This window comes from Talpa occidentalis, unplaced genomic scaffold (assembly GCF_014898055.3).
Source record: "Talpa occidentalis isolate TD23 unplaced genomic scaffold, MPIMG_talOcc4v2.1, whole genome shotgun sequence".
Taxonomy (NCBI): domain Eukaryota; kingdom Metazoa; phylum Chordata; class Mammalia; order Eulipotyphla; family Talpidae; genus Talpa; species Talpa occidentalis.
Genome location: NW_026555331.1, coordinates 140,629,393 through 140,651,385, shown reverse-complemented (window position 1 = coordinate 140,651,385; position 21,993 = coordinate 140,629,393). Strand labels below are relative to the sequence as shown.

General features: G+C 50.6%; 1 protein-coding gene across 3 annotated transcripts in view; it reads left to right on the top strand.

Moving 5' to 3' along the window:
* The window catches only part of PLXNA4 (plexin A4), a 408,891-nt gene that overhangs the window by 322,812 nt on the left and 64,086 nt on the right, over positions 1-21,993 (top strand). For all 3 annotated transcript variants that reach the window (XM_037518307.2, XM_054692673.1, XM_054692674.1), the window contains exons 6-10: positions 4,198-4,321; positions 5,003-5,156; positions 6,323-6,422; positions 8,901-9,015; positions 18,477-18,677. In XM_037518307.2, the coding sequence (XP_037374204.2) occupies positions 4,198-4,321; positions 5,003-5,156; positions 6,323-6,422; positions 8,901-9,015; positions 18,477-18,677 (694 nt within the window). The remainder of the gene's footprint in view (positions 1-4,197; positions 4,322-5,002; positions 5,157-6,322; positions 6,423-8,900; positions 9,016-18,476; positions 18,678-21,993) is intronic.

Here is a 21,993-nt window from a genome sequence, read left to right as displayed (position 1 = left end):
AACTTAATCACCACCTCTCTCCCTCTCTCTCACCCCCTTCCTTTCTCCATTCCTCTCCCTTCTAATTTTCCACTTGGCTGGGAATTCTCCAGCAGTGAAAGTTCAGGCTTAGGGGAGGGCGGAGGGAGCTGCTTCATTAGAGAGGATAATCTGCTTGGAACCACTGACTTGAATAATAACCCCTCCAGGGACCAGGACCTTTGTTCCCAGGGGCTGTTATCACCTCCAGTGTGGGGCTGGAAGACCCAGCTGCAGAGAAAGTGGAAGGAGGCAGGGAGGTAAAGGAAGGTTGGCAGGGAAAGACTCCAATTCTAGGGGGCCTAGGCATCTTCTCAGGGCCTCCTTCCTGCCCTAATCCATCTACAGGTCTCTGTTCGGATGGGGTGACAGGGTGTTGGTACCTAGGAATGTCTAAAAGCTCACAGTCATATAGGATGCACTTTTTAAGTCCTTATGAATTCCAATTTTCCTGCTTGGAGAACAGATGAAGTGGTTTCTTCCTCTATTCCAGATGCTGGAATGGAAGGAAATGCTGTAGGAGGCACCTATAGCCCCTTGGAAAGAACGTCTAGGCCATTCCTGCTGCCCTCCACCCCTCAAGAGTCATGAATGGACCCTTTGCATATTTCCTAGTTCTTGCCTGGGCTAGTGGGAAATCACAGGCCTAGCACAGCAGAAGGCCATCCCTGGGACCGACCCCATAAGAACTCAGAAGGCTTTCATTCTTCTCCATTATCCTGCCACCTCTAAGGTCAATCGTCTGTGCTTTTGGACACTTACAACCTCCACCCCCGTGAACTCTGAGGGATAGTAGAAATGTCAAAACATCTCTGACACTGACCTTAAACTTGACTTTCCACAAGGAAAGCTGAGTTCTCAATTCCCTCTGACAGCTCGGAAGAAGGTAGGGCTGCAACCCTGACCACTCTTTGCCTTTTGTCTCCCTCCTGGCCTCTGGGCTCCCCTGCCCTCATTAAGAGGAAATCTATCCCTGTCTTTCTATCTTTGATTTGCCCAATGGGCTGTCTGAGAGCAGATCCATATTTCTGAAGCAGCTGCAGTTTGGAGGGCTTGTATGAGAAGGGCGGGGAAGGAATGGGCTAATAACACTGGCTGACCTGTGCTGGGGGCCCAGCACGTATGGGCCATGCCTGATTCTTAATGCTTTCCTTGAATAATCTCATTTAATCTTCATAGTAATCCCATCAGATAGATGCTATTTTTGGCCCCATTGTAGAGGTAAGAAAATAAGGCACCAAGAGGTTATATAATCTGCCCCAAATTACACAGATAGATGGGATGTTTAAAACTGGAAGTGATCTGTAATAAGTCACTTGGAGACAAACACCATATGACTTCACTCATGTGGTCAATCACAAAACAAAACCAAAGAACAAAAAAAGCAAAAGTAAATAACAAACTCTCAGACTATGAGAACAAAATCGTGGTTACCAGAAGGGGAAGAGGGAGGAGTAGATAAGTTGTGTAAAAGGGGGTCACCTCTATGGTGAAGAAGCAAACTAGACTTCCGGTGATCAGCATAATGTAGGAAATACAGATGTGGGTGTATAACCCTGTATTTCAAAACCTATATAATGTTACACATCAACATTACATCAATAAACATTAGAACAAATTTATGGCATGCTATAGCTGGCTTCCCTGGTGAACCCTAGGTTTTGGGGAGATTATGGGAAGTTTTGGGGGTGCTGAAGATCCATAGCAGAATGCAGCCATGTGAACTTTGGGAGCAACAAGCCGAGCAGCTGAGGACTCATCTGAGGTTCCCCTAAGCAGCTGCCTATGTTTCCCCCTGCAAAAGAGATGGAGTTCTTGCTCTTTGGCCTAAATCCCTCTTTGGTAACTCGAGGTGATGTTTGACCTACAAGCAGCTTCATTTTTCCTCTTTTTCATAATTTAATCAAAGAAATTTTTCAGACCTGCTGATTGCTCTTGGAAATAGGAACTTCAAAGTTGGGGAGTCAGTGAATAATTTAAGCCTGTACCAGCTCTCTGGGTCTGCTGTTAATGGGAGTAATAACACTATTAATAGCGATGTCAGTGCAGACACCCAGGAAAAGTCCATAACATTAGCTTAATGGCTGGAGGTAATGAAGTCCTCACAGAGAGGCTGGTAAATTAACTCCCATGACTTTTAGGCACACAGCCTGGGTTGCCATGGTCAGCTCAGTCACCGGGGGCACCCCAGAGACGACCACACTCACGTCTGACCTTTCACTTCTGGGCTGAGATTCTAAGAAGGGACCTGGAGAAATCACAAATCTCAATGTCATTCAAAGTGCTTCCCAGTGGCAGGCAGAAACAGCCATCACCTCGGAGAAGTTGAGGGGAAATTAGTCTATTGCCCAAAGTCTATGATGGAAACAGCGAAATGTTCACCTGTGCTCAGATTCTGCCTGTTTCTGATTAGCCTCTGAGGAGGGCAGTGACTGACCCCCCATCTCTGCAGTTTCCTGATCTACAAGGTGGAGTTTTAGACGCTACTCCCCCACCATTTGTAGAAAGATGGATGACGACCTCATGCCCCCGATCTTGGTGCTTCCTTTTGCCCAGGAACTGGTCCCTGTGGTTATATTATTCAGAATTGTTTTTTGCTTCCCCTTCCACATCCAGTGTACTCAAAGGTCATCCTTTTTGTCCAGATATCTCCCCTTCCTTTAGTCCTCATTGATTTTCCCTTCGTTTGCTAAGTGCTCCCGAACTCCACCGTTGGGTCTTCCCTCCCCCTGAGGCCACAGGTGTCTTCCTTATGGGAAAAAAGACACAGCTCTAGGCCTGAGATTCACCACAAGAGCAGCTCAGGGTATCCAGACAGCTCTCATCCCTCATATTTTGCCACACACCTCACCCCTCTGCTTCTTGAGGCACAAGTTCCCTCCACCATCTCTCCCTCCCCATGCAAGATCTGGTCCCGGCTATTCTGTTTCCTTCTAAACTCCTTGCTCCATGCTCCCTCCTGAACAGTCCCTGATAATCTTCTCCCTCTGTGGAGTCTGTTGTCTTTAACCAAGGGACCAGCTGCCCAGGAGGATGTGCCTGCAGTCACATCTTGTTTAACTTGTCCTCCGAGGACCTGCTTCCCCTCACGTCAGAGCAGAATCACTAACAGTCTCCAAATATGGCTCCTCAGTGATGGTCTGGCTTGTCTGGCTTGTCTGACTTGGGTTAAATGTTCTTCCCTAGAACTCAGCGACCTTCCTGCCACAATATCCCTGGTCCCAGCCCTTCCCTCGTGTCTAATGTGTACAGTTGGGTGATGGCCATGATTTTCGAATGCATCTTTCAAAGGGCCCCATCAGCGAAGACTAAAATTCCAGGTGAACCTGGATGGGGTCCACCTGTGGTCACACTGCTTTGAACAACACAGGACACTGAGCCTAACAGCAAACCTCCAGCACTTCCCTCACACCGCAGCCCAGGGATTCCATGCGGGGCAGCCTGGCTCCAGAGCTTACTCTGGACTACTGCACTCTGCTCCTCTCTCCCCCCCCTCTCCTCCTTCCACCTGCGTGTATCCTCCCTCTGCGGGGCCTTGAGGGCTACAGAGGATTCCCAAATTAATCAAGCATGGTTGCTCCTTTTGAGAGGCTCATGCGTGGCAGGAGAGGGCTGCCCTCAGCCCAATCATTGCAGTGTCCTCTGAGAAGTTCTAGACTGCAGGGAACTCAAAATGCTCTTAACTTTGCCTGGGGTGGGGTGAGGTGGGGTAGGGGCTGAGACACCGGGACATGTAGTTGGACCATACCTACGAAGATCAGGGGAAGTTGAGCAAAGGAAAACTTGGGGTGGGGGGCGGTCCAGACAGGGGAGCCCTCATGCACAAAGGCAAGAAAGCCTAAAGGACTATGTGCTGTGGAGGGAACAGGTTGTGTTTCCCTAAGGAGGAGGGGAGAGGGACCAGGAGGGAGGGGACTGGAGAGGTAGAATTGACAGGCCTTCGCGATTCCTGTTGTGAATGAGAGGACTTTGGGACGACCCTCAAGTTCTTGCGTTCAGCAGCGGGTGGTTAGAATGACCATCATTTCCGTGGGCATGATGGGAGGAGAGGACCAGGCTGCAGGAAGGACACCAAGCAGCCGGGCCTGGCGTTTGACTTGCCTCGGGAGCGCTCACAATGCCGGTTGTGTCTCTGGGCCCGGTGCCTGCTCCTGAGCGGCCGCTCCTCTGCCTTCCCAGGTGCACCAGGAAGGAGCGTTGCGAGCGGTCCAGGGAGCCCCGCAGGTTCGCCTCGGAGATGAAGCAGTGCGTCCGGCTGACGGTCCATCCCAGCAACATCTCCGTGTCTCAGTACAGTGTGTTGGTAAGGGCGCAGCAGCCAGGGCCAGGGTGTGGGAAGAACCCTCTCCCCATCAGAAAGGCGCAGTGCCCCTCAGGAGGGCCGGGCAAACCTGGCCAGCAGAATCACTGCAGAGCCAGGTGGGGTGACCAAGGATGTACCGCAGGATGGAGGGGGCTGCTCCTAGGAATATTGGGGTGGGGAGACAGGGAAAGTTGTGATACTGAAATGATCAAAAGGGCGACCGAGAGGGAGGTGGGTCTTTGTCTCTAAAATGTGTCCAGTGTTTAGAGAGAGGGCGAAATGCAGAAAGATGGTTCCCAGCTCCTTGCACTGGGTCCCTGGTAGTGGGGCCGCCATTTTGCCAAAATTGGAGATAAATGCAGAAGAACCTCCTCAAAATATCTTAGTCCTGCCCAAGTATTTCTTGCTACCTACAAACCCTCTGAACATTCCTGTTTCCTGGGGCCAAAGCCATTCAGTCTATTGAAGTTTTCTTGCTGTTTATTTGTGCGCACCCACCACCTTCTCAGTGTGCTCTTACCCTCGCTGGGGGCTCTTCCACTCCGTGTTAATATTACCTCATGTTTCTCTCTCTCTTCTTCCTGTCTGATCTCACTGGTTCTCCCTCTTTCTTCCTTTGCTGCATACCCTTCCTGTTCCTGTCCTGCGCCTCCTCTCTCTCTCCTTTTGAGCTGTTCACAGCTGGTCCTGGAGACCTACAATGTCCCAGAGCTGTCAGCTGGCGTCAACTGCACCTTTGAAGACCTGTCAGAGATGGATGGGCTGGTGGTAGGCAATCAGATCCAGTGCTACTCCCCAGCAGCCAAGGAGGTGCCCCGGATAATCACGGAGAATGGTGAGTGGTCCCTGGAGGCAAAGCTGGGTGGCATGTCCTTCCTCCTGCCGGATGAGGAGCACTCGGGGCAGATGGGGCTGGGGGGAGCCTACAGGCAGGGGAGGTGTGGGGTGGCCGGTGTGTTAGAGGAAGAGGGGATGAGTATCCTCCCACTGCCCTTGGAAGTGACTGTTGAAATCAGGTAAGTACCCAAGAGTCAGCCTCCTCCTAGCGGAGTTGCAGCTGCAGGAAGGGTGGTAGAGGCAAAGCCAGAAAGAATCAGAGGATGTGTGGAGTCCCAAGATTGTGCTGGAAGGGGAGAGGATGGCAGGGAGGCACAGTGGAGGAGAGGATGTTGGTCAGGAGCAAGGTCAAGTCAGTCAGGGGTACCGGGGTCATCTGGCTCTTTACGCTCGCCCTGCATGACTGGTGTCTGAACCTGAGCCTCTCCCTCCCCCACGCGCAGCCCCTGCCCATTTGTGGCCAGCTGCGCAGGAAAGGAGGGGTGGATGCTGGCGAGGGACAAACGGGCCTGGGCAGCTTGATTCCACGTGGGCCCTCCCATTTGGGCTTGTCACATTTGTTCGCAGCTGATTGATTAATGAGGCTCTTGGGGAAGGCATAGAACAAGGCTGCAAGTGGGGGCCTGGGGTCAGGGCTGTGAATTAAACATGGGCTCCAGCTCCTCCCTGGCGCCAGCTGAGGATTCCAGGGCCTCCCACCCCAGTGGAGCACTGAGCCACTAGAAAAGGGGGCGTCAGAATAGGTTGTTCGTTGCAGAGCTGAGGGATGAGCGCCTATGTGCACACACAATGACTTCCATGCGAAACCTCGTGTACTTTTTGTGGCAGCTTTACTGAGAGCTACGTGTGTGTGTGTGTGTGTGTGTGTGTGTGTATGCATGAGAGGAAGTGATGAGCAATGATGAGCAAATGTGGGGTGGGTGCCAGGGATACCATGTGGAAGAAGGAAGAGATCAGAACCTCACTCTGCAGCCACTCTCAAGGTTGTCCTGGGACTGGGCCCTGCTGAACCAGAGTCCTGTTAGAGTTGCAAGGCAGCATGTTAGCACCCACAGGGGAGCTCGCTTCCCTTTCTCCAGGTGCATGATTCTCAAGGGAATCCCACCACAGGGCCACGGCCTTCCCCCTGACTCACGTCACTGTACTTGTGATTCTGCCCCACAGGGGACCACCACGTTGTCCAGCTGCAGCTCAAGTCCAAGGAGACAGGCATGACCTTTGCCAGCACCAGCTTTGTCTTCTATAACTGCAGCGTCCACAATTCGTAAGTACCCCCAACCTCATGCAGCTCCCTGCTCCTGGGGTCACAGTTCATGCAGAGATAGAAGACCCCACCACTGGTCCCCAGGAGTTACCATCTTGAGGCCCTATAACCAGGCAGACCCCGCTCTTCTGGTGCCCATAGGGTTAATGGAAAGAGGCAAGAATGAGCAGAGAGAGAGGACCTGTGGGGTGGGGAGCTGCAACTCCCCAGCTCATACATCTTCTCTGGCACAAATCTGTCTAACATGATGCAGCTTCCACCATCTGTTGGGGAGGGCAGAGCATCTCACCTGCGGAGCAGAGCAGCCAGCAACCCTGGAGAGAGGAGGGTTCAAAGGAGAAGAGGGGACCCCATGTGAGTCCAATGAGTCACCTGGATGCCCTGCAGGCCGGGTCAGGACTCAGGCTGGTGGGGGTCAGAGGGAGGCAGAAAGGCGCAAGCAGGCAGCTCTGCCTTGGGGTCTGGCTCTGATCCCGTTGGACTGAAGCATCCACTTCCCAGAGGAAGGCAGGCAGGGCAGAGGCTCGAGCCCTGGATTCAAACCAGCCAGGAAACTTGGCCAGGTTGTGGCCCGGGGTCTTCTGTCAATGGGGAAATAGTCCTCCTTCCAGGGAGGCTACCCAAACATTTAACAGCTGGCCTGGCCAGAGCACGCTGGCGGCTGCCCCTGCTCAGCCCAGGGGATGGCCGTGAGTCTAGAGAGTAGCCAGATCCAAGCCTAGCCAGTGTTAGCCACTGCTCATGTTTTTGTGGTTATTACTTTATCATGTCCTCGCTACAGCAATGAACTTGGACGAGATACACAAAACAGATGGAAGTAGGGGCTACTCTGATTGAGGGTTCAGGGGACCTGGAGCTCTCAGCTAGGAACCCCACACATCTCATACAGTCTCCAGGATGCTTCATGGAAATGCCAGGGTTCCACAGAGCACACTTTGAAAAATATAGGACCTGATCTTTAAAAGCCCTGCTTGTTTTCATATGCCACCTGACTTCCTCTCTGTACAGGCCAAGCTAGTTAACATAACCCAAGTGATTTGGGCTCCAGGATGATGAGGTGTTAGGTTCTATCTATCTGGTGATGGCAGCATTGAATCCAGACCTTGGTTGTCTTTGGGGACCCCAAGTACGAGGCAGCCAGACCCCACAGCCAAACCAAGTAGCTTCAACACTAGAATTCTCTTCCTGCTTCTTGCCACAGAGATCCCCGTGGCTTTGCCTGATGATGCAATGTCTTGCTCCCCATGCCCCTCTGCTAGGAAAGTAGAGGTGAAATCGCATGTGACATTTCCACTTAATCTATAAAACCATCTTAGCCATCTACTATGTGCAAGGCAATGTGTTACTCGTAAGGCAGAAAGTATCAACAATTAATAAGATGCAAAGACTCAATACCTGGCCTCTAGGAGCCATGGGCTAGTGAAGTCGTGAATGAACTGGACAGTGAATAAGTAAAATGTAACACAGCAAGGCCAGTCCTGTCCAGAAACGTGCACAAAGGCATTCATGGGATAAGGACCTAGGGAGATCAACTCTCCACTGGACAAAGAAGGTTGATTTGCTGGCCAGGTGGAGGAGGGGAATGGTACTCTGGGCAGAAGGATGGCATGGGCTGGGGGTGTGGACATGGCCTTCTCATGGACACAGCTCCAAACACAGGTGGAGACCTGGACATTAGGAAGGCTCAGGCTGCCTGGTAAGACATTAGGTCTTACCCTTTGGAAAAAGGGAACCATGTTGGGTTTTAAGCAGAAAAGGACTCTTATAAAATTGTCTCTGACCCCTCGGAGTGAGGTGTAGAGGTGGGACTGCCCCACAAACAAGAGCCCACCTCACTGAAAGAGAACACTGGACTGTCTTCTGTGGGGAAAGGAGTGTCCACCAGTGCCCTTGATAGCTGAGACCCTGGAGTCAGCCTGAATTAAAACTCCATGGACCTTCCTGGTGGTGCAGCAGGTTGAGTGCAGTGCTGTGAAGCTGTCCACAGCCTCTACAGCGCGAGTTTGATTCCCGGCCAGCCAGGGAGATACCCACATGGCGTAGCAGACCTCTCCTGTCTCTCTTGCTGCTCCCGCAGCAGTGTATTTCATCAGTCTGCCTGTTCTGCTCCCCGCTCTGTCTCTGGTGAATCCTCTCACCCTCCCACACCTCTGGCCTGTACCCCAGTTCTTATATAAATAAATCTTTGAGAAAAAAAACTTCCATGTCTTTGACCTAACTGTGGACTCTCTGGATGAGCCCCTCTACTCAGACCTCCTCCAATTCAGCAAAAGAGGATACCGCCCTCGAGAAGTGGAGGGAACCAGGGTTGTAAACCAAGGCCAAAGACTTGGCTTCCTTGTGAAAGATTTGTTTAAGATGTGCTCCTCCTGAGGGTCTCTCTTCATATTAAAACATATGCTAGACCCTGGAGTTTTAGGGCCTCTGTTCAGGTTCACCAAGGCTCAGAAACATGTCCTCTTCCTCTCTTGTGCCCAGGTGCCTGTCTTGTGTGGAGAGTCCATACCGCTGCCACTGGTGTAAATACCGGCATGTCTGCACCCATGACCCCAAGACCTGCTCCTTCCAGGAAGGCCGGGTGAAGATGCCTGAGGTAGGTCACAGCAGCCAGAATGCTGAGCTGCCTGGAGGAATTGCAAGTATAGAACAAGACTGTGTACACACTCCGTGTCACTGTGCACAAAGCAGTGTGAGACCAAAGAGGACAAGTTACCTAAAAAGAGGGAGGAATAAGACTAAAGCATGTCAACTTACCAAGCAGTGTGGTGGTTCTCAAGGTGTGGTGCCCAGACCAGGGGCATCAGCGTCGCCTGTGAGCAGGTTAGAGATGCAGAAATTCCCTCTATTCCAGACACGATGGATGAGACCCTGGGTACAATGAGCCCTCTGGGAGCCCAATGGCCAGTCTAGGTAGAAATTGAGGATGAACTCAGAGTTGGGTTCTGTGCCGAAGGTGACACATTTTTATTCCCTCTTAATCCTTATTCTTATCCTTGAGAATGATTCATAATAGAAAAAACTATGCTTATGTCATTACTGCTCTTAGAATATGAGTTTGTGGACAAGGATCTCAAAGATAATGTGCATAGAGACACTTTGGAAAAGTGTTATTCAAACATGATGGTGACATTTAAGAGTTGGTGTGAACTGAGTCATTGGGCCAGTACTGTGCAGAGTGTTTGCTTTCTAATGCTGTTATTTAGAATAGAAAGAATAGAATATATTATAGTATGGTACAGTATGGGATGGGATGGTATAATATAATTAATATAATATAAATATGTAATAAAAAATTATTGTGGTAGCTGGTGGATTTTGAAGACCCTAATCATTTATATGTTTCTTAAATTGCATATATATGTGCATATCTTTTATCTTACTTGTATGTGTATATATGTACATATATAGCTTACATCTTATTTGTGTATATGTTCTATGTTCTATAGAGACACACACTTGGTTAGAGCCCACACAATTATTGACAAGACCACATAGTTTCCCTGCAGGAATGCAGCTGCCACCCTGGCCCTCACTCTCTTAGCCAACTCTGGACTCAGACAGGTGCCAACACCGCTGCCCCAGTCTTACATGCACCTTCCAGGCCCTTCCTATAACCACACAGGTGCCAAGACCATGTGGCAAACACCCTTTGGTTAAAGCAAGGCACTGTCCTGGTGTCAGAAGTATAAGGGTTGAGGGGATGAGGAGGGGCATAGCAAGGCCAGAGAAGCCCTTTGATTGCCCTCACCCTCTTCCCCCAGACTTCTAACCCACCAGGAACCCTCACTTGAGCCAAACCCTTCATGGCAGGAGGTAAAGGAATGGTGAGGACCTCTGTGAGAGAGAATGATCCTGACTGAGTGGGGTGGGGGACAAACAAGGAAGACAAAGCAGAAATCTGATACCCTCCTTCAAGGTAATTAAATGATTCATTCTCCACCAGATATCTCAATTGTTTCTGCTTTCATTTTATCCATGGGCCCCTCCACACATAAAAACCCTGCCACATACACCAAGCTGAAAAGCTGCAAAGAAGCTGAAATCCTCTGTCTCCACTCCCACTGAGAATCTTGCAGTTTTCGGACCGAACAAGAAGAGGTGGTGAAAGTTTCCAGGCACCAGGCCCTCTCCTTCCACAATGGGGTCACAGTGGCTACCCTAGGTTCATCATCTGAGAAAGACACCCTCACCTAGACTACCCTTCATCGGAAAAGGGGCAAGGGGGAAGAGATTGCATCAAAAGTAGAAACGTCAATCAAAGGCATAGCTGTCAATTCTCTGCTCTTCTTTAAGATAAAATGGATATGGAGCTAATAGGAGAAACATGGATCTGGCAGTCAAGGTCACTCTGTTGGCATGAAGCACCTCATGAGACGTTGTACAGTCTCCTCCCTTCTGAGGTTCTTATCTTGGGGCATGGGGTCAGTTCCCCAGGCCAGGGACCTGGGAAAAACCTCCTATTTGTTTCAAAATCTGCAAGTTATTTGTTGGGAACGGAGACATAAAGGTCTTCAGCCTCTCCCCGGCTTTCCAGCCTGGTGTGCTGGCACAGGTCACATGTGTGGAGAGGCCCAAGAATAAAATGAAAGCAGAGACAATTGAGCTATCTGGTGAATTTCAAAGGCCCCTAATCATTTAATTACCTTGAAAGAGATTTTCAGAGTCCTGCTTTTTTTCTTTCTTCTATGCTCCCTTGTCCCAAGTTTCTTTCTTTTAAATATATGAAAGGAGCTTGTATCTGTTCCTCAGAAAGAGAGGGGGAGAAAGAACTAGAAGAAAATAAAATAAGAACCATCACATCTCCCAGGACAATTCAGGGACCCTGAATTGCAGCAGTGTGAGTCTCTCAAGTGTCTGGATTATGAGCCCTACACAGCTCCCCGTCTGTACCTGGCCCAGGTCAAAGTGGCTGGGGATTCACAGCACCTTGGAGCAATTAGTGCTGGAGCCCCAGAGAAAGGAAGAGGACTGGAGAAACAGGCTGAGGGAGGGATGTGGAGGTGGGCCAGCCTCCCTCTGCTGCCCCTCAATTCCCCCCCCATGTCCTGTGAGCTGTTCTGTGGACAGCCTGGCCGGCCACTGCAGTGAGAAGACATGCCTGCCTCCCCCATCACATTATTGAATGAAATTAATTTTGGCTCCTCATTTTCTTGGATGCTTTTTAGCCTAAGAGACAGAAGTTCTAAGGTTGTACTTTCAGTCGAATCTTGGATGTTGGATCCTACCCAGTTTAATCCTAGGGCCATTTTGAATATTTGAGGAGAAACCAGAATTGCCCACCTCAGTGGTCTTTGTAGCAATATCTTACTGGACAATGTGCCAAAGGGGAAAGAATTAAATTAATATTGGTGGACTATTGAATGACTCCAGTTAATTCCAGTTAGTGGAAGGAGGGTGTTGTCCTCGGAGCTTAACAGAAAGTCCCTGGCTGCTAATGAAAATATGGTGATATTTTTTAATGCCAATTTTTTCTATATTTTTCTTTCTGGAAGAGACAGTAGCAGGAATAAGGGATAAAAAGAAAATCAAACCTGTGAAAGCTGATTTTTAGAAGCCCCTGTACACAAGAATCCCATCTCCAGACTGGGGGCAGAGCTTATGCACAGCACGATAAGCTACACATCACCCTTCACCCTGCATTAGCCATTCCTGAACATTTCCCATGCTCTTGGTGCTGTGAGAAGGTCTAAAGGTGTGTGGAGATCTGTAGAGCTGGATTTAGAGTGTGTAACATAGGCCCATTGGGCGACATGATTGCTAACATTCAGTGACTGTCAGTGGGAATAAGCTGGGAAGAGAGATCCATGCCTAAGAAATGGTCTCATTGGGTGAGTGCTCAGCTCCAGGCTAAGGTGACCCCGTTCTAACTAATGGGGTGACTGGCACTCAGCCTCAGGGCTTCCATCTCTCCTGGGCATCCAGGCACAGGCCCACCCTCTTGGAATAAAGGTGAGGCCCAGGTCCAGTGACTCTTCTAGAAGTCTCTGGGTTTTCATTTCCTTTTAACCTGTGAGTGTGAGGATGCAAACAGGAGTCTTTTGTTGACCAAGAGTGAGGCCGCCAGGTGGTTTTTCATCCAGCTGGCACCGCCTTGTACCCAGGAAAGCTTTCATCCGTGTGTCTTCCCATTTCAACATTGGCTTTGTTGACTGTCACCAGGGATGTTGAATTACCTCTTCCTCCCACCAGAATAAAGAGTGCATTCAGGTGAAGTTATTGGTCTGGAACAGAGAGCTGTTCGATCATTGTTGTTATTATATTAATGGCAAGTATCCTAGCATAATTACAATGATTACAAATAGAATGCCCAATAACATATGTCGTTTATGGTAACTGAATTCCAGTTACAAGGAATGATTTTGTTTCAACTAATGATGGCATTATGATAACAACCCCAGGTCTTTAGATCAGCCGCCAGATCCTGGGTACCAAAGAGGAGAGAGCAAAGGCAGGGAAAGCTGGATAGTGACAAGAGATTCTCCTGGCCCTCAGGCTCACTGTCCAGTATCAGCTGACGCTCCTTCTAAGTTCCTGATGGGAAGTTGTCGTGGCCTTTCACTGGGCAGTCATGCCCTCACCTCCACTAAGTAACAGAGGAGCTGCCAGTGCCCAAGCAGGCTCCTGCACATGCTGGCCTGCTCCTCTACCCCATTGAACCCACACACTTAATCCTGGTGATCTGTAGGGCACATAGGCAAACTTCCATGGAAAAGCAAATCCATTGACAAAAATCTGTCCTCCGTGGATAATTTTGCTGTGATTTCTCATCTGAACTAAAAAGAAAAGTGAGAGGCTACTGAAGCTCTGTTCTCCAGGGCCAGACTGGATGGGCTTTGCTAGAAGGAGAAGGACATCGGCTCGCAGTGCACAGGCTCAGAGAGAAAATGCAACACAAGTGCCTACTCCAGAGAACTGACTTGATCAGAAGAGGCAAAATGAATTCTATTTGATTTCCTAAGCTATGCTTGAAAGGTTTTCCCAACCTCCCCCATGACACCAACAATAGCCCTGAGATGAATTCATAACCAAGAGTGGTATCCTGAAATGTATCTATCTCAAGGCTCAGTTTGCTCCAGGACTGAAGAACTGGCAACGCACGGAAGGTCCTAGACCCTACTGCTGCAGTAAACCCCATATCCTGAGGTAGGGCAGACCAAGGCCATTCAACCCCCTACTAGACTTGAGGGAAATCAGATCAGCCAGTCTTATCAGCAATTCTACTTGCCTTCTTGCAGAGACACCATCCCTGGGACCAAACCCAAGGGAATATAGCCATCCCTGCCATGTCCTTCACCCTCCTTTGAGAAAACAAAGCCAAACCCTGCTAGAGAACATGCTTCCAACCCATGCACCACCCCCCATTCCATTACCAGGCTGCCATTTCTCCCGACAATTGCATTTGCCATCAATCTTGTCTGCCCCTCCCCCCATAGGGTTATGGGTATTTCCTTTCTGTATTATTACTTGGCTCTCTCCATGAACCAGCCCACCGTAGATCACACTAATGGCATTATAAACTTGGGGAACAGCAAGAAAATATATGGTGCGTTACATTTTTTTGTATTGGACATCATGGGTCTGAAAAAGGTCAGTGTGAATTCAGGGGGTTGGTTGGGACTAGGGCTGGCTGATCTCTGGAATTGATGGGAGCTATGGGGGAGGTGAGGTGACTTGCAAATCACTTACTCCTTAGCTGCTCTGATACCTTAGGTGCAGTCCCTGCCACAGGCTCCCGCAGAGCTTCACATTGCCCCACTCTTGCCATTACAACTAGGAGAATTAGAGCCTCATCTAGTAAACACACTGGGGGCTGTAAATCCATCTCTCTCCCCTTCCCCAGGCAGCACCAGCCCTGAAGGCAGCCTTTTCTCTCCCAGCTCCATAGCATTCTTTATGTCCTTGTTCAATTATTTAAATATGCAGTGAAACCTCTGGATAAAGCAGCTACTGACATGCTGGACATGGGAGATGGAAAGGCATCCTCTTTGGTTCCATGCTTTGGCTCAGTGTTGGTACTCCTTGTAATTAGCCATGCTATCTTTACTTCAGTGTGCATGTAAGTGGAGATCAAAATATGCACTGGGCTAGACAGTTGACCTGGAAGCCAAGGAAGCCATCTCCAGAAAAACCAAGACATTAAAGATTTTTGTGCCTCCAGCCACTACTCCCTACCTGGGTCTTTCCTTACAGAATGTAGCCACAGGCTAAACAGTCTCCCAGGGAACCTGGCTTCTATTGCAGCATTTGTCTCCCAATAATCTTGTCAAATGCAGGTGTTTTCCACCCTCCGAGAGCTGGCCCTCCAAGAGCTGGCCCTTTCAAGTGATGGTTCAGGAAAAATATCTGCCTTGAAAAGAGAAGAGGTGTCTATTGTTGAGGATTTTTGTTTGGGGCTAGATAAACCGCTGGGGACAAGATTCAGGAAGGTGATCAGGTGAAAATATTTTGTTTGTCGTTGTTGTGGAAACTGGTGTCCTTCGTGTCTTGATCTGGAGCTGTGGGTGACCGTAGGTGCTGTGCTATGAAGCAAGATCACACATGGAAATATACGTGAAAGGCGAGGGTGGTGGGGGAATGTGCAGGGGGCCGGATCTTTGTGCTGTATTAGCTGCATTAACTAGCATCACACTCTGCCTAGCAGAGCTATTGCAGTCTCTGCAACTACCCCAGGTTGCAATATACTACCTATTAAAAGATCAAGTTACTTTCCTCCTAGTAGGTAAAGAGGAAAAAGTCAAAAAAGAGTTTTAATAATAACATGTAGACTTCTTGTATTCATGGGAGAGACCCAGAATGACCATGTAACGCCCCACATGGCTTCAGGGGCCATCTTAAATAACTTAGCTAAGACAGAAGGGCTTTGAGATTGGGGGCGAGGGGAGAGACAGAGGAGGAGAGTTAGGGAGTTTACCAGGGAAGGCACAGTAAACATGAAGTCTGCAGATTGCTGTCTGCCTTCTCCATGGGAAGGAATAAGGAGATCAGGTCTTCCCAGTACGTGTTACAGATATTTATCTTTTTTCAAAAGCAACCTCCACCCAGTTTCAGAGTCCCTCCCATTCAATCAACCTTTTGCCAAAAAGGCATATTATGGGGTGGTATATTTTCACTCCCTTACACCCCAAATGGAGGAGGAGTTTTGGAGGAGTTTCTAACCCCATTTATAGTTAACCCAAGCAATGATTAGCACTTCTTTCAAGAATCTGCTTGTTTCAGACATGAATTAATCGTTATGATTACGCGACCAAAGTTCTTTGTAGTGGAGGAAGCTCAAAGGCAAAGGCAGGGTTGGGAGGCCTGAGTCCCTGAACCACAGCAGAAGTGCTCAGAAAGACAGCTTCAGATGGGAGTGGTGGAGAGACATGGAGGTTTCTCTGACATTTCCCACAGGCATCAGACCTCGAGGTGGTTTCGTACCTGGAATCTCAGAGCCAGACAGGTCGGATATGGGGAGCTGGGGTGGGAAGAGAGGACAGTGCTGTGGCCGTGGTCCCTTCATGCCTTGTTGCCTAGGGGAAAATTGCCATTTTACATTTCAATTAGGAGGGACACTGGGGTCAATCAGCAGCTCCACCAGAGGAAAATGTGGCCAGCCCAGCCCTGGGCCTCTCCAATTATTATTAATGAACTTACTCTCAGTGCAGCCAACCTTTTTATATGCAAACTAGGCCTTTATGGGACCACTGGCAATCAGGACTCATTAGAGAAATGTAACAAGCCTCAGTGAAAATTTTATGGGGAAGAGAGGGCTTGAACTTCCACCAGTATCCTAGACTAATACAGGCCAGCCCCCAGGCCAGCTTCCAGCCCACCACAGGGAGGATTCCCTGCTTCTTGGTCCTGCAGTCTCAGAGAGACCCTGGCTGTCTGTTCTGCCCCAAGCCTCGGGTGGTCCCACCCGCTGGCTGGAACTTGCCTGTTTCTTCAAGGGGAAGAAAAGATGGTGGGCTGGCATCTGCGTCTCTAACTGCCAGCACATTGGCTGACACTGAGCTATTATTTTTCCTCACCCTGACTCAGTGTCTCCTTTGCCAAGCAGCAAGAGCCACTAAGCTGGTCAGGGTATTCATTGGGCAGATACCTAAGAGTGGGATTGCTGGGTCATACAGGAGATTCATTTTCAATCATTTGAGGAATCTGCACACTACTTTCCATAAGGACTGAACTAATCTACATTCCCAGTAACACTAATTGGAAGGGAAATTTGCACTCCTGTGTGCATCGTAGCACTGTTACAATAGTCAAGCTATGGAAACAAACTAAATGCCACCAAACAGATGAGTGGATCAAGAAGATGTGGTAATTAGACACAATGGAGTACTACTCAGCAATCAAAAATGACAACTATGCCATTTGCGGCCACATGGATGGGGCTGGAAGGGATTATGATAAGTGAAATCGGTCTGAAAGAGAAAGACAAATACAGGGCGGTGTCGCTATATGTCACTAAATGGAATAGAGAGAAATTAAAGAAACAGATAAAAGCCAAACTTAAAACTAATCCTAGAAAATTGATTATAGAGCTAAGGAATCCAGAGGGAGCACCACTGGGGAGGCGTGAGAGCCAGGTGGGGAAGGATACATGGACTAAGCTGGCAGGTCACGGGACCGTTGGTGGAGGGTGCACTGTGGTGCTAACACTTGAAGGGGTGGGGAACCCCATATTCCCCAAATGCAAACAGTGATGTCAACCAACATTACCTCAAAAAAAACATTTTAAACAAAATAAAATATACTACCAACTGATGTCATTAAAATAGCCAAATGGAAAAATAAATAAATTTTAAAAGTTGGTCTGAGGACGTTCAGATTCCAGATACCCTCGAGGCATCATTCCTGGGCAGTAACATTTTATTGTGGGAAACAGAGAAAAGCCTGCACTTCTGCTCTCTGAATACAGCCCCTGACCCAGCTCCCCATGAGGAGGTGGATACCCGGGGCCCCACCCCTCTGCCCTGCCCTGGAGTCTCAGTTCTTACTCTGCTAGTGGAGGATGCAGGGGTGGGGTCTCTGTGGAGAATCAGCAGTGGCCCAGGGAGCTGCATCCTCCAAAGGATGTGTGTGCCATGCTCTTGATGGGTACCTTCCCCAAAGCCATCTGTCTTGGCACGCCCCTGTCTCTGCCATAGGGGAGGAATCTGGCAGGTGGTGGGCCTGCCTGACTCCGGTGCCCAGGTCCTGCTGCCTGTGCTTGCCAAAGGCCCCACTCTGTCCATGCCACATAGGCCCAAGACACAGACTCTGTACCAAGCCTTGAGAATCCATCAACACCCTAGCTTCTACCTCTCAGTGGCAGAGCATCCTCACTCCTGATTTGACCCATTCTCTTTGCAGTCCTCCCTGGGCAGAGCTGACTACATCAGGGAATGGGACCCAGTCAATCATATCCTCCATCCTCAAAGACTTTCTGGGCCCCACCTGGCTCCAGAGATGCGAGCGTCCATTGCCAGCCTCTAGCGCAGTGTGTATCTTCTCTGAAGGGCTGGCTATTCCCAGAGCTCAGCCAGAAGCTGGATTAAAAGGGTCTCTGAGACTTATTCCAGAACATTTCCCAAGTGTCAGATTCAGCCTACATATGGAAAGTCCTCCCTGCCCCTCCTGCCATACTCCAGATGCATTCTAGAGCCTGGGCCCAGGGCTTAGCCTCGCGGCAGAACTGCTCATGTGGGCCCTGTGTCCCGACTCTTGTTAGCCTGGAACTGAGGCCAAGGGGTCATCCGTCCAATGGGCAGGATGCCCAGCCAGCAGGATCGGTCTGGAGGGGAGAGGGTAGGAAGGGAGACAGAGGGATCAAAGGAGGTCAACATCGAAACAGAACCTGGGGAGGGCAGGCACAGCCTCAGAGAGGGTGGCCTCAAAATTCTCACCCCAGTACCAAGGGGTTCATAGCCCCATTCCCTCCAGCACAGCGGCCAGGGCGGGCACCAGTGCCGGGAAATGTGTAGGTGAATCTTCAGGAGGATGAACAGGGTCAGCACCGGGTTATGTCAGGAGAGGCTCCCTGCCACTCTCGGCTTCCTGCTCCCCGATCTGAGCTGTGCTATCTGTCCCCAGGACTGCCCCCAGCTGCTGCGAGTGGAAAAGATCCTGGTGCCTGTGGAGGTGATCAAGCCCATCACTCTGAAGGCCAAGAACCTGCCACAGCCGCAGTCTGGGCAGCGTGGATACGAGTGTGTTCTCAGCATCCAGGGCAGCGAGCAGCGGGTGCCCGCCCTGCGCTTCAACAGCTCCAGCGTGCAGTGCCAGAACACCTCTGTGAGTCCCCGGGGCCCTCCGGGCAGGCCCCACCCCGCCCAGCACTGGTCAGGATTTCCTTCAAGGACCACAGTGCCCTGCCTAGCTGCTTCCCCAGCCCTGTGGGGCCAGCCCAACCCTTTCCACTCCCCAGCCCCCTCCCACCACTGCTAGTTTTTGGGGTCTCTGTTGCCTTGACAACGGACCTCCACCTAAGACTTGCTGCAGCAAAAGAGGTTTGGGGGCAAGCCAGGGACCCCTGAGCACTGTTTGTGGCCAGGTGTATTTGTAGGATGCGTCAGGCTTCTAGAACATTCAAGCCAATCCTCCTTATGACAAGCTGGAAGCCGTTCCTCTGCCCCCCTATTCGGTCTGACCTGATGCCTCATTTGAGCCCCAAAAGCCTACAGCTGCCTTTGCACCTTCACAGAGGCTGTTTCCCAGCAAGGGGGCTTCTGAGACAGACCAACACCTGCGAAGGGAGCCATGAGCAGGAGGGAGCTGGCGGAGAGGCCTGAGGGTCAGCAGCGCCCTGCCTAGGGCTTAGAAATCAGCATCAGGTCCGTGCCCCGTGAGCGCTAGTCGGCAGTCCCCACCCTGCTGTGAGGTGCTACGCAGCCAGCGGGGCCAGGAGGGCAGGTGGGCAGGCCTGCTGTCTCTGATGATGAAATAGTTCCCTGGGAGAGGGGTGAGGATGCCACAAGACCAAAACTCACAGGCCCCCTGCAGTCAGCCGGCTGGGTTAGATTCAGCGCAGTTTGTACACCCACTACACACCCCCTTTCTTGTCGGTCTGCTCCTTGCCTGGCCTCCTGGCCTTCCCAGCCACTGCTCTGCTTTCTCTCCCCTTCTGGGCTCCTTCTATGCACCAGATGTTCAGAGAAACACCTTAGACTCGGGATATTTCCAAGCAACAAGAGACCGCAACATTGCTCCCGGTGCAGAAGGGAAAACTAAGGCCTAGAAGCAGGGGCACATCTAGGCATGTGGCGCTGGACTGAGAGGCATGTGGTTTGAGGGGCCTTCTTTAAGAATGCACAATGAGATATGCGGTGCCCCGGAGTGAGCTCTGTTCACTTTGGAGTAACCCGCCCCACCCAGGGGAAGATGCCAGGGTGGGGGCAATTATCTCCATGACCCAGGTGTGGACACAGGCTGCAAGAGGCCACAGCTGGTGTGCTCTGGGTTTGTCACACTGCCTTATACTCATCCCTCACATTGCTTTGGTGCAATGAGAGATGTTTGGGGATGTAATGTGAGGCCAGGAGAGCCTAGATGTCCTTCTTCCCGTGGGAGGTGATCAAGGGGCAAGTGGAGCTCGGAGAGCCTCACACACTTGCCTAAGGATGTTCAACATCATGGAGACAGAATTGGCAATTGCTCTCCTGGACCTCAAATGTGTCCCCACAGCTCCTGAGAGCACGTCTCCCTTCCACCCCTCCCCAACCCCCGGCAGCCAGGCTGCCTTGCAGATTTCTGCAGTGCTCCAGGTGAAATCTGCAAGCCAAAGGGATATTAAACATCTCCTATTTCCTCATAAATCCTGAGGCCAAGCAGGCTGGTCCCAAGGGCTTGGCTCTAATAAGGAATCCCCCTGTGGGAGGAGAAAGGCTGAACCCCACATCTGACTCAGCAGAAGGCAGGAGAAGTTCAGGCTGCAGAGAAAACAGCCTAGTTCCCTCAGAGATGCTATCCAGGGACCTGCTCCCCAGGGGGGCCAAAGGGCAGGTGGGCAGGTCTGTTGTCTCTGATGATGAAACCTTAGTTCCCTGGGAGTAGGGTGAAGACACCACAAGACCAAAACTCCCAGGCCCCATGCACTCAGCGGGCTCGGTTAAATAGAGGACAGTTCCCCAGATGGCAGCCTACGTTCGCCCTATAGACCTGTTGGTCAGAAGTCCATTCGTGCCTGGGACCAATGTGAGCCTCCAGGAGGCCCACAGGAACCTGCTGCCTTGCTTGCACTGTGAGAATGGGAGGCCCCGGCTTCCAACATCCTCGGCATTTCCTGAGCCCGAGCCTGACTTGGCAGATGAGCTCCTTAGCAGTCAGGGAAGTCCCCGGATGGGCAAACATCCTGGGCACAAACGGAGCTCAGCAGCCCTGACAGGTGCAGGAGGGCCGGAACAGGCCAGTCTTTTCTCTATGCCCCACGGAGTTCTGGTGGGAGCACCCTGGTGGCAGCTAGAGGGGCAGTGACTGGTCATTCATAGCCTCCTTTAGACCAAGGTTCAAGGGAAGTGTCAAGTGCTGCTAATACCAGTCCTCAGTACCCACCTCCTGCTCACTGGGACCACGCAGCCGGTGGGTTGGAGCACTGGCCTGGCTGGGAGGCAAGCTCCAGGCCCAGCGTCCAGGGACGCACAGTGTCCTCACACTTTCTCTCAGTGTCCCAAGAGCCACACAGAGTTGGGGAGCACCAGAACAGTGTTACCTTGTCTTCTCCCTGCCTTCCCAAGTTGCAGCTGGGCGGGGATCTGCGGAGCCCCCAGCACTCAGAGAGATGGACACGGAGCACACACAGGCTTCTTGTGCTGTTCAGGCTTGTTCATCCAGATGGTAGAACTTTCCAGCAAAAATATCTCAGGACTTGGGAAAAGGGAATGGTAGGAGGAAATATGTCCAAATTACGTGGAGGAGGTCATCTCTTTGTGTCAGGAGGCAGAGAAACCGAGGGTCACACTTTCTCAAGGTCACAAGTAATGTCATCCACTAGCCAGCCACAACGTGCCAGCCCTTGATTGAGACGCTTAACCTCCTGGCCTCTGGGAGCCTAAAACACTCCCCCTCAGCTCTGGGTTTTGTGCACATTAACTGCCCGCTGATTACAGAGAGCTATATAAATGCTAAGTGGAGCAGAGGTGTGGGTCCTGGGGGGAAGGGAGCCAGTGGTCCAGCTTCCCAGCAGTGAAAAGCTGGAGAGTCTCTTGCAAGCCTTGCTCTGCCCCCTCCAGGGTGAAGTCATGGGGGAGGGGTGCCCAGGAACTAGACTGCTTCCCTAGGGACAGAGGGAGTGGCGGGAGCACCTGAGGTTAATGATTTCTGTAATATTTCATAGTCAAGATCCCAGGAATAGGGGAGAGACAGAAAGTAATGCCCAGCAGATGTGATCCTTAAAATCGTCTTTATTTTCAATTTCCTCAAAAAGAAAAGGCAAGCACACACACGTGCACACCAGAACATGACAGCACCGAAGTGTCCTCACGTGCACGCATCTCCATATGCACCAAGTGTCTGGCGCACAAACACTTAATAAGTGGCTGCTATTATTATTCCACATAAACATAAACACAAACACAGAGAACGCAAATCTTTTTTTGCACAGCATCCCCCAGTG